This window comes from Diorhabda carinulata, chromosome 5 (genome assembly GCF_026250575.1).
Source record: "Diorhabda carinulata isolate Delta chromosome 5, icDioCari1.1, whole genome shotgun sequence".
Taxonomy (NCBI): Eukaryota; Metazoa; Arthropoda; class Insecta; order Coleoptera; family Chrysomelidae; genus Diorhabda; species Diorhabda carinulata.
Genome location: NC_079464.1, coordinates 12,505,976 through 12,518,677, shown reverse-complemented (window position 1 = coordinate 12,518,677; position 12,702 = coordinate 12,505,976). Strand labels below are relative to the sequence as shown.

The 12,702-nt window shown below is 31.2% G+C and overlaps 1 protein-coding gene across 1 annotated transcript; it reads right to left on the bottom strand.

The window, feature by feature from the left end:
* Nucleotides 1-14: 14 nt before the first annotated feature.
* Nucleotides 15-11,234, bottom strand: LOC130893792 (uncharacterized). The gene is made up of 5 exons (XM_057800164.1): nt 10,938-11,234; nt 9,229-9,304; nt 7,529-7,612; nt 4,513-4,627; nt 15-352 (listed from the first exon to the last, which is right to left on the bottom strand). The coding sequence occupies exons 1-5, from the start codon at nt 11,029-11,031 to the stop codon at nt 215-217; spliced, it is 507 nt and encodes a 168-aa protein (XP_057656147.1). The 5' UTR covers nt 11,032-11,234; the 3' UTR covers nt 15-214.
* Between the last annotated feature and the right edge of the window lie 1,468 nt (nt 11,235-12,702).

Genomic DNA, 12,702 nt, shown 5'->3' with positions numbered 1-12,702 from the left:
AATAAAAATCATCATATCTATAAAACTCTTTATTGAAACTAGTTTTACAAATGTATACAATCGTATTAAATAACTACTAGCCCAGAAAGAAATTTAAAGTACGTTTATGATTTTTTCGGGCTATCGTATCTCGTTGATTAAACAGAATATTTATAAAATGAGGGATGTAGGGTTTAATTTTTGGTATGATATATCTTTGGCATCATGTTTTCTATCAGCATGCTTGTACTTCATTAAGAGGTATATATATGTCGGTCAGAGGAATGTCAAGCGTGGAAATTTTCAACGGATGGTTACTGTAATTTGCTTCAGTCCACATTCTTTCTGACCATTTTATTGGTAGAAACTTTTCCTGAAAATAAAAAATATATTTTCACTTAAAAAACAGAATATATGTGGGTTTAGATTTTTTTCCTATCCACAATACCTTCCCGAATGAATTTTTGAAAATTCCACTGTATTTAATCGAAAATAATAGTCGAATACTATAAGAATATTTGGAGATAATAAGATCCTCTTTCTAATAATTCCAAATGTACAAAATTAAAATAAAATCATTTATATGAAAATTACATCTGATAATTAGCACTGTTTTTATATAATATCAGTTCTTGCGTATCAAATCACACCATAAACAAATTTTCAATGCTAAATTATACGTGGTTTGCCCCAAAAGTATCGATCCTACTTTCATATATCCATGTCAAAGCTTTCCAAAACCTACTGTGAGATATCAAATACGAATAAGTCTTTTTAAATGCGAGATACCAAGACAGTTTGTGACCAGAGTGTGTTTAATATGGATGGTGATGGATGATCACAATTTAAAACCAAACAAAACACAGAGAAATCATTCTGAGTCATTAGACCAAAAAAAGCACATCAAAGTGTAAGCGAAGATGATGTTGCCTGTTTTCTTTGATTATGCACCAAAAATGTGCTCCAGAAGAATAGACGATCACTGAAGAATACTACTTTGAAGCACTCAAAATGTTGTGAAGAAAACTGTCGTAATTTTAGACAGTTTTATGTTCTAAATGTTCTCGCTATAGTTAGTTCTATTTTACAGCATTTTAACAAGATGACGCTTGTTTTCTATTTAAAACAGTTAAATAAAGCAAAAGCCATCAGGGCATCAAGCATTTACGAGCGTTATTTACAAGATAGTTTTTGTTAGTTAAAAAAATTTCTTGAAGCCGAATTGCTGGATAATTTTCTTAAGTCTAGGAACAGAAAATAATCTGAGGGGGTTATATCAGGCGAATAGAGTGCTTGATGTAGCAATTCAAAATGCAATTTTAACCATCGCAATAGCGTATGTCTGAGCTAATGGATAGTCTTGATGAAATAACATTTTTTTCTTAGTCAACTGCTGCCGTTTTTGCTTGATTTCTGCGCTCAAACGTTACATTTAGTTCACATTGGCAACGCTCAAGCGGTGAGCGTCGAGCGATGCCGTTCCAGCGGTGTTAAAAAATCTTTCTGGCTATAGACTTTATATGAATTTGTTCACATTGCAAAAGACCACTACTCAACGTCGAGCTTCGATCTTTTTCGTTTTTTTTTGCGACATCGCCTTTGTGGTAAGCTCATGTTTAGATTTTTATTCAGTATTGAGTCGAAGTGCGACCAATCTATACGTTCTGTAGTTTATTTCATGATAATGTATACAAGATGTTATATAAGACAAACTTTTACACATTATAAAAAAATCAATAAAAATGACCATGCTGCTCTTTAACAAAATTAACGTGACACGTAAGTTCCAAAATGAGCACTTAATAAATAAGTGTATTACTTAAGTCAATTTATTGATGGCTTTGCTATTATCAAATCCATATGACGTTTATGAGGTACCAGCTTTCAAAAGACTTTAAGTCAAATGTCATGACATTTCGATTAGACAGTAAAAAGTGACAGTCATTTAAGTGAAGCTACTTTGGTTATTTTCAAAACAATGGATTCCAAACTATTCCGTGTGTTAATGTGATGAAAAATACATTTTAGAAGCTCGTGACATTTTTAGAATTAATGTCATTTTGTTTCAACACATATTTTTCTTTCAATAATAATTTGGCATCCTATATCATGGACGATGTATTAGACATGGTTATCTCTGTACTTTCTTTCAAACTCTTTTTCATTAAAAAAATGTTGACGACATTATATGTTTATTTATGAAAGAAAGACAACTGTTCAAGATAAAGATCGATCCAGATGTACTGCTAGAGAAGTTGAGAAGGAAATTATAAGCCTATTGGACGTGCTGTGTTATTTCTTCCGTATAAACTCTCCGATTCGACTACAAAGCTTCATTACCAAAAACTGTGGGCACGGTTTTTGAGACCGGAAAATTATTATTCTAGTAGTCTTCTCGTTAATATTACGTCACTTAAAAGTCGTGTGACTGACACACAGATGGCACTGCCATTGTCAAATACATATGACGTTTATGAAGTACCAACTTTCAGAAGACTATGTGTGAAATTTCATGAGATTTTGATTATTCAGAAAAAAATGACAGCCATTTAAGTGCAACTACTTTATTTATTTTCAAAACAATTTCGGGTGTTATTTATTATTGTTTCTTGATAAAAAAATACTGTAGAAGCACAGCAATGGCTTCAAAAATGTTATCCGAACTCTGCTCAATCGAAAAGAACAATTTTTTATTGGTTTGCTGAATTTAAACATGGTCGTACAGACTCCGACGATGGTGAAAGTTCTGGTCGTCCAATCCAGATATTCACTCCAAAAAACATCGAAAAAGTCCACAAATTGGAATTGCGTGAGATAGCTGAGGCCATAAAGATATCAATTGACAATGTATTTAAAATTATGCATGAATATTTGACCACGAGAAAGCTTTTTTCAAAGTGGGTGTGTTTACTAACAATCGATCAAAAACAACAACGTGTTGATGATTCAGAGCAGTGTTTGGCTATGTATACACGTAATAAATGAGATTTTTGTCGTCGATATGTGATAATTGATGAAACGTGAATCCATCATTTCACTCCGGAATCAAAATGATCATCATCTGAGTGGAATGCAGCCTGTGAACCAGGTCCGAAGTATGCAAAGGCACAACAGTCAGCTGTGTTGGATGTTTGAATGCAAAAATCAAGAAAAAACGACCTCATATGTCGAAAAAACCACTGTTTTACCAAGACAATGTATCAATTCACAAGTGGGGAAGGCAATGATTATTAAATTGAACGTATTACACTTTGAATTGCTTCCTTATCCACCGTATATTCTAGTTCTGACACCCAATAAACTCTGGCTATTCAATGATCTCAAAAAAATGCTGACCGGTAAGAAATTTAGCTCAAATGAAGAAGCAATTGCTGAAACTGAAGCATTAAAAGTTAGAGAAGCGTGGAAATGATTGTATTGAAGGAAATTATAATGACGAATAATATCGACTTTTGTAAAAAAATGTGTTTTTGAATCGGAAAGTCAATACACAATATCTCGATAAGAAATACATAATTTACTTGGTTGAATTTATTTGGAGTGAGTTTTATTTATGCTGATATATCCGTCCAGATACTTATACTGACGCTTATGACTCACAATTTCAAAATAAATATAAATTTATCCACAGTACCATGTTCCTATATCGTGTACTGATAAGAAATATGTTTTAAACAAAATTTTATTTTAATTTTTAAAGAAAATGAAACACAATAAATTTTTTAACCACATCCAGCGATAAGGTAATTAGTGAACTAAAAAAAATGGATACTTGTTTTGTTGGTTTATGAGATTTGCACGAATTGTTTGATGAATTTATGAGACTCAATTAAGACTTAATGGATCATAATGAGGACCTATTGGATTCTGAAAGTTTGATTTTTGAAACAATACTAGGGAAAGCGACTAAACTAAATAATCATATTAAGTGCTACGACATATATCTGATAACTAAAGTATTGTTTATTTACATAGTACAGAGATCATTTGGAAGAGATGAAAATATAAATGATTGGTGCATTAGATTGAAAAAATGTAAAGAAACTGACTATTCAGGAAGACGCTTGTAGAACATTTCTAAAAATGCGAAAAAATCACCATTCCAAAATAATTGATCTAAAGACTGACTTATATTGATGTTCCATTTGTTATTTCAAAATCAGACGTATATTTGAGAGTTCTTTACATATTTTTGTTTATTTAGTAAAACATTTGATATATTTGTGTAGTTTGGATATTACTGCATTTCAATAAATATTATACGTGGTGGAATATTCACTACGAATCCCTAAATTGATTTTACCGATTTTGGAATTTCTAGTTATGCTAGTATGAAAAAATTTCAAAAATCTGTGTGAACACTATAGCCAACTAAAATTTATGGTCAATTTTGCAAATCACTCTGTAAATTGATGAAGAATTTTTATTAATCACATGATATCCTCCCTGAAAGATTCTACATCTGATAGAAGTTTGTAAGTTTCCTCATAACTCACCCTATATAATAAATTATCAATGGATGAATATACTTACTTTGAAATATACTTTTTCTTCATAAATCCTCTTTGTGGAATTGATGAATAGTAATAGGTTTTCATTGTACCAATAGGGAACCGCTTTTGGTTCCAAGTAACATTTAGTCGTGTATCTATAAAAATAAAAACCAAATGTCTATTATTGACAGAATTATGTCTACAATGAAATTCTATAGACAAGTTATTTTACAGAAAAACCTACCACCTACATTATGTAAGTAAACATCGTTATTTGATACAATAAATTTATTTGAAAAGCATTAGCAAAACCAATTTAGAAGCTGAACTAGATTCTACTCTTAGTGAGACTGCTCCTTCGTTATCAACAGTCAAATATTGGGTAGCGGACTTTAAACGAGGCCGTATGTTCTTCGAAGACCAGCATTGAAGTGATCGACCAAATGAGGTTACGACTCCAGAAATCCACAAAGTGATACTGGATGATGGAAGAATGAATTTACGAGAGCTAGCAGATGTTATGCATTTCAAAAAGTGCGGTACTACGCATAACAACTCAAAATTTAGACATAAGAAAGCTGTGCACAATATTGGTGCTGCGTTTGCTCACAATGGAACAAAAACAACGTCGTGAAGATTTTTTTCTACCAAGTGTTTGTCAATGTTTCACGTGGGTCCAATACTTTACACCAAAAACAAAAGAACAATCAAAACAGTGGACTGATAAGGGAGAACCGGAGTTAAATTCTGTCAATTTCGATTTTAAACTTAGGAGGATGTTGACCCCTCTCATCATCTAATGTTATGTATGAGATAAGTTAAATTGTCTGGGTTTTGTAGTACCAATCTTCTGTGTTTTTTTCTTCTCTTAAAATCACACCTGAAATAAAAGCTACTCTCTTGTTGAAACTTAAACCTAATCTCCAATAGTTTTCAAATAATTTTTCTCGTACTTCCTGATCAAATATTTATGTACACTTCCTAAGTCTTCACATTCACAGCTTCTGATCAATTTTCCTTTTATAGTTGAATACTTCCTGCCCTCATTTCTCTCAATTCTTCCTTTTTTCCTTGCCTCTCTTGTGTCTCCTTTTATTGACTTCCTTCCTTTTTTCCTGTTCTATTTTCTGATTTATTTGGTTATGTAAACTTACGTTTTCAGAGACCAAGGAGCTTGCGCTTGATACTATGTATTCCTTGTCAGTTGTCACCATTATCTTGTCACTTTCCACTGTAATGTGAAGTGATTTGGCATCCAGCTGAATTTTGATATTTTTATTCATTTTATCAGTGCATATACCAGCTTTGTTTCTTTGTCATCCAAGATATTTAATTCTTTTAGATTACATAACCTCATTTTGTTTACACTTTACAAAATTATAAAAAGTTGCTGGAAAAGCTACACACAGAGTATCTAATGTTGTTCGAATATTTCAAACAATAATCGTTTTTTAATAATACAAAATACCAAAAATATTACCAATTGATACAAATAAAAGCGCACGTGTTCCAAATGTCAACAAAACTAAAGAAAGAAAAATATCATTGCCTAACAATTATCCTTCAAATTTAACAATTTTTTTCCACCAAAAAATGTATGTCCTACTTCAAATTAAAACGTTAATTATAAAAAATCTATGAAAGATAACTAAAAGAAAATTTCAGCGGTTATAGTAAAATATCTATAATTTCATATAAAATTCTTTAGTAAATTTCATTTGTTTATTATCATATTTTTTATTAACTTTTAAATAAACAAATTTAAATACGCTAATCGCATTTTTTTAGTAATGCTATATATGTAAGTACTATATATCGTCGGCTTACTTCCAAAAGTCCGATTTTCACGATTTATTAGATTTTGATATAAATAGATTCAACACCGTTCAAAGCTCCTAACACTTAAAAACATAAATTGGTTGTAACGACATCTATGTAACAATCCCAAAAATGTTGCATCTCATGGAATTACTCAAAAACTTCTAAATCTGCGTTTTCATCCGGCCTTCATTGTTCAGAATATTTAAAAAACTGTTTTCTATTAGAACACCAGGTAAGGAAGACATAATCAACTTTTAAATGTAGACTATTAGATTTTAAGTTGCTAGATTGGACTCGTTTGTTAGAAAACGACTTTTGAGGTATTGATTTGCGTTGTTTTATGACAAAATATTGATGGAGGATAGACTTCTGTGGATTTGATTCAAACGATATGATAACAAACTAATTTGCGATATGATTTTTTTTATTTAAATGGTACACTTTTTTTGTTCTCATGATATACGGGGGCATGAGAAGAAATGTACTTATAGTATGTATAGTTCCAAATTCAAATGAAACTAATGGTAGACCACCTTCCTCCATAATATTTTCTCAATTTCTACATTATTGGAAATGAATCAAATATTTACTAATAATGATGCTCTAAAAAAATTGAAATCAATAGGAATTAAAGGGAAATTTATTGTGTTGAACTGAATTAAGCAAGGTTCTGAAATAAATAAATAATTTTTAAGTGTTAGTTGACATATCTCAAGATAGCTTTGTTTTGCACATTAGAAATTACTTGCCTCAATTCACTCTACACAAAAACTTAAAGCAAAAGAATACGCGTTATGTTGTTGAGTTATAAATTGATAAGGAAAAAAATATATCAAAATGGTATGCAATACATTTCACTAAACTTTGGAATAATGATGTGAAGATGCTACCATCGCATTATTGTTGCTGTGACAACAAGAAGTGTTCAAATGTGAGTATTTCATAAAAGATGATTGGCATTGAATTGTATATTTTGAGAATAAACAATTTCAAAATCTACGCTAAATTTGTGGTATTTTTGAATTCATAATTCAACTTGGTCGTTTCAGTCCAATTTACATCACATTGAAGACTAGAATATTACAAATTAATTAATTTCTATTGAGATATTACTTTTTTTAAATTCCAGCATTTCTCAAATCGGACAATTGAAGGTTCTCGCCTGAATTTTTCGATACCAATACTGATGTATATGTTGAGCTTGAGAGGCTAAATAAGAATTTGGAGCATCTTACCTCTTTGGTGATTCTCCTGTAAGATCTGTTCTTGAATCTAGTATTATGCTTATTTCTGACGCCCGTGGGATATACTCAGCTTGACTGAAAATTTCAAATGAATCAGAGTTTTGGATGGGCAAATCATGAAATATTTCTTTAACATTTTAATTTTTAAGACCCTTTTTTAGGTCTCTTTTGATTATTTTAAACAAAAGTAATTTAAAAATACAAGTAAAAATAGACGTTTCTACCTATGTCAGTACGTTTTAATCTGGGAATGATATATGATACTTTTCTTACCATATATTCCGATGTGAGCAAAGATGCGGAGTCAAGATATATGGCTAATTAATTACCATCAAGTCGTTTGAATTCATCCGCTCTCTGCTCATTTGGTATGAAAGTCTAAGAGGAAGAAATATAGTAAGGTTTGTGTAGAGTTGCTGAATACATCATAAACAGTACCGAAAGAAGTCTAGGAAACGGCAGAATTTTTCTTACATGGCTGTCCTGACGATCGTAAGAGGTTTTTTTAATTATAAGGCTGAGGATGAACTGATAACAGACGCGGAAAGAAATTTTTGATACTATCTATCAAATACCGCAATTACTAAGCCCGACAAATTTAATGTTTATATTAATGATTTAACCAAAACAAAAATTTAACATGAAAAGTTACCTTTTTCTGATTAAGTGAGTTGCCTTTATAGGTGTGACCACCTTTAGTAGTAGGAGTTTTTGAATTTTCTTCAGTAGTTAGAATTTTCAGAGTTTTTTAGCAGTTAACATTTCTAGATTCTATACAACATTAAGAAATTTTAGAAATCTCAATCTACCCTAACCTAATATTAACATAACCTAACTTCATCTAACGCTAACCTAACCCAACTTCAACCTAACCTAATCTCAACCCAACTTAACTTAATCCTTGCTCAAGATAACCTAATTAACCAAATCTGAACCTAACTCAACCTAACTTACTCCTAGCTAAACAACCTAATTAACCTAATCTAAACTTGACATAACCTAATCTTAACCTAACCTTATCAAATCTTAAGCTGATCTAATAAATCTTAACCTAACTTAACCTAATCGTGACCTAACTTAACCTAATATTAAAATAATTCAATCCTTTTTAAGCTAGCAACATTTAATCTTAATCTAGCCTAACCTAATCGAACCTAAGCAAATCTCGACCTATCTTAACCTAATCTTAGCCTAACATAACCTAATTTTAACCGAACGTAACCAAATCTTCACCCAACCTAACCAAATATTTACCTAGCTTATATACGTCATACTTAGCAGCCTTGTCCGCCACGACCCCTGTCTTGTATCTATTTTTTACATTTTATAGTGATTGAGGGTTGAAAATGATGTCGCGTCCAACATAACCTAACCTCATCTAACGCTAACCTAACCCAACCTTAACCTAACCTTATCTCAACTCAACCTAACTCAATACTTAACCTAATTAATATAAATCCTCAGAATTATGATAGACACGAATAGACGCGAACAAGATATTGTTGAGATTGTCAAAATGGTGTAGAAATTAGCAGATTTATTATAAGACTTGGACTCTTGTCTAGATTTGCTCAATACAGAAATGTAATTGATATTTGATAAAAAATGTTCAAAAACATCACCAATATTAGTATTAACAGTTAAATGATAGGTGGAATATGCCGGTATAGAAGAATTCAACAATAATTTACCTCAATTCATTTTGTTTTATTACTTCCGTATTTATCGCCTCTATAGATCGGGAAACCACTTCTTGAATATATTGATCTGAAATAAAACAGAATCCTAGAAAATTATTCACGCCAGAATATCATAATTTTCCGAACAACTTCTGTGAAATATTTTTCCTAAGATCACAGATGATAATTGTGGATGTCACACCATTATGATTACAGATGACAGTATGATTAGGTTAGGTTATGATTCAAGAAACATGATGAATATTCACATTGGAAAATACTATGCTGTTTTCAAAATATTATCCATCAAGAATAATACACTTTTGTTCACGTTTGAACCAAGTGTCCAAGCATTTTTTTCTATTCCGATTAAGGTTCCATTTTTCTTCAAACATTTCGAATATTACTTTATTCGCGTATTGTTGCACAGTAGTCACTTCTGATTTATTTATTCTAACATTTAAGTTTTTTGAAGAAACTAATGTGTCGAATAATTCAATAAAACCTTGGAATGTATTCTAAATCGTCCTCTACCTATCGACACTCAAGTGTTCAAAGCAAAGTTAAATAATTTATATTCTCATCTGACTATAAATATGTGTGCTTGCAAAATACTACATAAAGAAAGATAAAGAATAGAGGACGATTTAGAATACATCTCAAGGTTTTATCGAATAGAGTGGGAGGTCTATAACAAATTAATTTTTTCCATAATTCGAATGTTAGAATAAATAAATCAGAGGTGACTATTTTACTACAATAACGTGAATAAATGAACATTCAAAATGTTTAAAGAAAAGCTTAACAAGCCGAATGGCATGTTATAAACCTCCAAAAAATGTAATTTGAATGCATAAACCGCTTCTTAAAGTGTATAAAAACGTTGACCTCGCAATTTATTTTTGATCTGCGGGAATAAGAAGAAATTAATGGATACAAAACAAGGACTTTACGGTGGAAGACTCATCAATTCGATGTTCTAGCTGTTCAGAAACGTTTTTGTTTGAACTTATGTATGAGAACTTGCATTGTCTTCTGCGATTGGTTTCTCTGATGTTTCCGGTGAACCAATGCTGGTGTATCATTTAGAATTGATCTCTAAACCTAGGAATGCTCAAACAAAATGCGTCCAAAATAACAACCTGAGGGACAAGAATGACGAAAAAATAACAACACAAATTTTTAAGCATACTAATCATGCTGTAAGACCCTTCAAGGGTGAACTGAATAAAGTATTAACTTTTCTTGAATCATCTGCTTAAACCGTCTATACAATAGGTGGTTTGAGATCTACAGACTGATCATTAATAAAGCATTTATAAGCGTTTCTCAATAACATGATATGAAATATTTTATTTAAAATTTGTGATATTACTAATATTAGTTAGATATAATTTATTATTCATTGTTATCTAGTTATAATGAGAGAAAGAATGAATTAATTGATGTCATGTATTTCAGAATAAGTTTTTGTTATGAATAAATGATGAGACACTGAGAGAAACAGTTTTTTTATGTCGATTGCATCACCTACTCTCTGAGTCACACTATATACATACATACATTATAAACGCTTTCATACAAGATTCGTACGGCAATTATTTGCAAATTTTTAGTAATTCACTATTAATTAATATAATTAATATCAACTCTACGACGCTGTTTTGTATATTCAACTACTCATAAATGCATAAAAAATAATTTTCTAAATACAATCTCACCTTTATCACAATTGTTAACACTTTGCCTCTCACCAAACAATCCTCGTTCATTTTCTATAAAATCGTAAGTAACCTTTCTTATATTACTTAACATTTTATTTTTGATTAAAAAATCTTGCGATAAAACTTAATTACACTCTCCACGACATTCAATAATAAACTAAAATGAATAATCCATCCAAGTGAAACCGAACGGGTACTATGCCGGGTACTTGTATGGTTTGATTCATATACGCGCCACTTAATTTTCTCAATCTGCCTACAGAGCTGGTGTCAGTTAATAATGACGTCAACCTTTTTGTTGGTTAAGTATTAGTCATTGTCAACATTGATAAAAAAAGTCTGATAAACTTGAAATTGTCTAAACCGCAATTATTATGATATGATATGATAACTTATTTCCATGACAATGTACTCTCAATCACATCAATCAAATTATGTCGTATTTGCATGAACAGGGACGGAGTTCCACCAATTTTTCCAAAAAGGATATATTTATTATATAACTTTAAGTTTACACTTTTCTATATACTTGAAACTTAATACAAAGGTAATTATCTAAAAATCATCCCCCTCCTCCTATCGACTTGGGGTTGTGAAGAGTGTTAGAGTTAGGTTAGATTCTACTCAAGAGCACTATTTATACAACATCTTTCATATTTACTTATGATTACAATTAACAATTATAATTGTTCATAATTAATCTGAATAAATTTCACTATTTACCTGTTTTTTTTGTTTATATATTTTTAAATAAAATTCATAATTTCGAAAATGTCAAATTTTTATTCTTTATTCCTCTCTATTTTTTTAACAAGGTATGATATTTGTGTTCAGTACATTTTTCTTTATCACCCCCACAACTTTCGACGTCAATATACTTCGCTACAGAATGTATTTCGTCAAGGACATCCAAAATTGGCTGCTGTGCCAAAAAAACATCGATGCTATACGTAAACTAATATTGGAAGATCGTCATATGGCACATCGTGAGATTGAGGCATACTTAGGCATCAGCTCCACTCACATACATTCAATATTGCATGAGCATTTGGATTTCAAGAAAATTTGTTCGCGTTTGATACCGCATAATTTGACAATTCAATCGTGGTTCTTCAAAAGACGTCATATGAAAATAATCGACTTTCTAGACGATCCAAATCCAAGAAAGTTGTTTGCGCACAAAGGACTTGGAAGCAAATGGTCGGAATAACTGGTCATACACCAGAATTTGTTTGCTAGAAGTGTCCGAAAATTCAGGGAAATCAATCGCAGATATCGAATCATTTCGCACCACGACAATGCGAGCTTTCACATCAGCTTAAACAAAAACGTTTTCGAACACTGAAAACATCCAATTGGTTGGTTATCCATCGTATAGTCCTTGTTTGGCACCCAATAATATCTTCTTATTTCTACAGGTTAGTAATAAATTACGAGGTCAACGTTTTTCTACGCCTGAAGAAACGGTTGATGCGTTCAAATCACATTTTATGGTGGCATCTCAATCGAAATGTAAAAATTCGATAATTGTTTCAAAATTCCGTCACCTCAAGCCAATTATTATTCTCGGACTGAATTTATGAATAACTGAAGACTGAAGAACTTTGTTAACATATTGAGTTGTTTTTGGAATAGAATGAATCTTTGGGCAATTGAAGAATGATATTTCACAGTTATAGGGAATCAAGACAAACTATTTTTTTAAAGTAAATAGAAGAATTGAAATACTCAACATACTGCTCTCTGAAGACGATAACTTGGT

Excerpts from the sequence above, each read along its gene's own strand:
- LOC130893792 (XM_057800164.1), bottom strand. The coding sequence starts at position 11,031 with ATGTTAAGTAATATAAGAAAGGTTACTTACGATTTTATAGAAAATGAA. Across the intron at positions 9,305-10,937 it reads TGTTAACAATTGTGATAAAG|ATCAATATATTCAAGAAGTG; the intron begins GTGAGATTGTAT and ends GTTTTATTTCAG. Across the intron at positions 353-4,512 it reads AAGAAAAAGTATATTTCAAA|GAAAAGTTTCTACCAATAAA; the intron begins GTAAGTATATTC and ends TTTTATTTTCAG.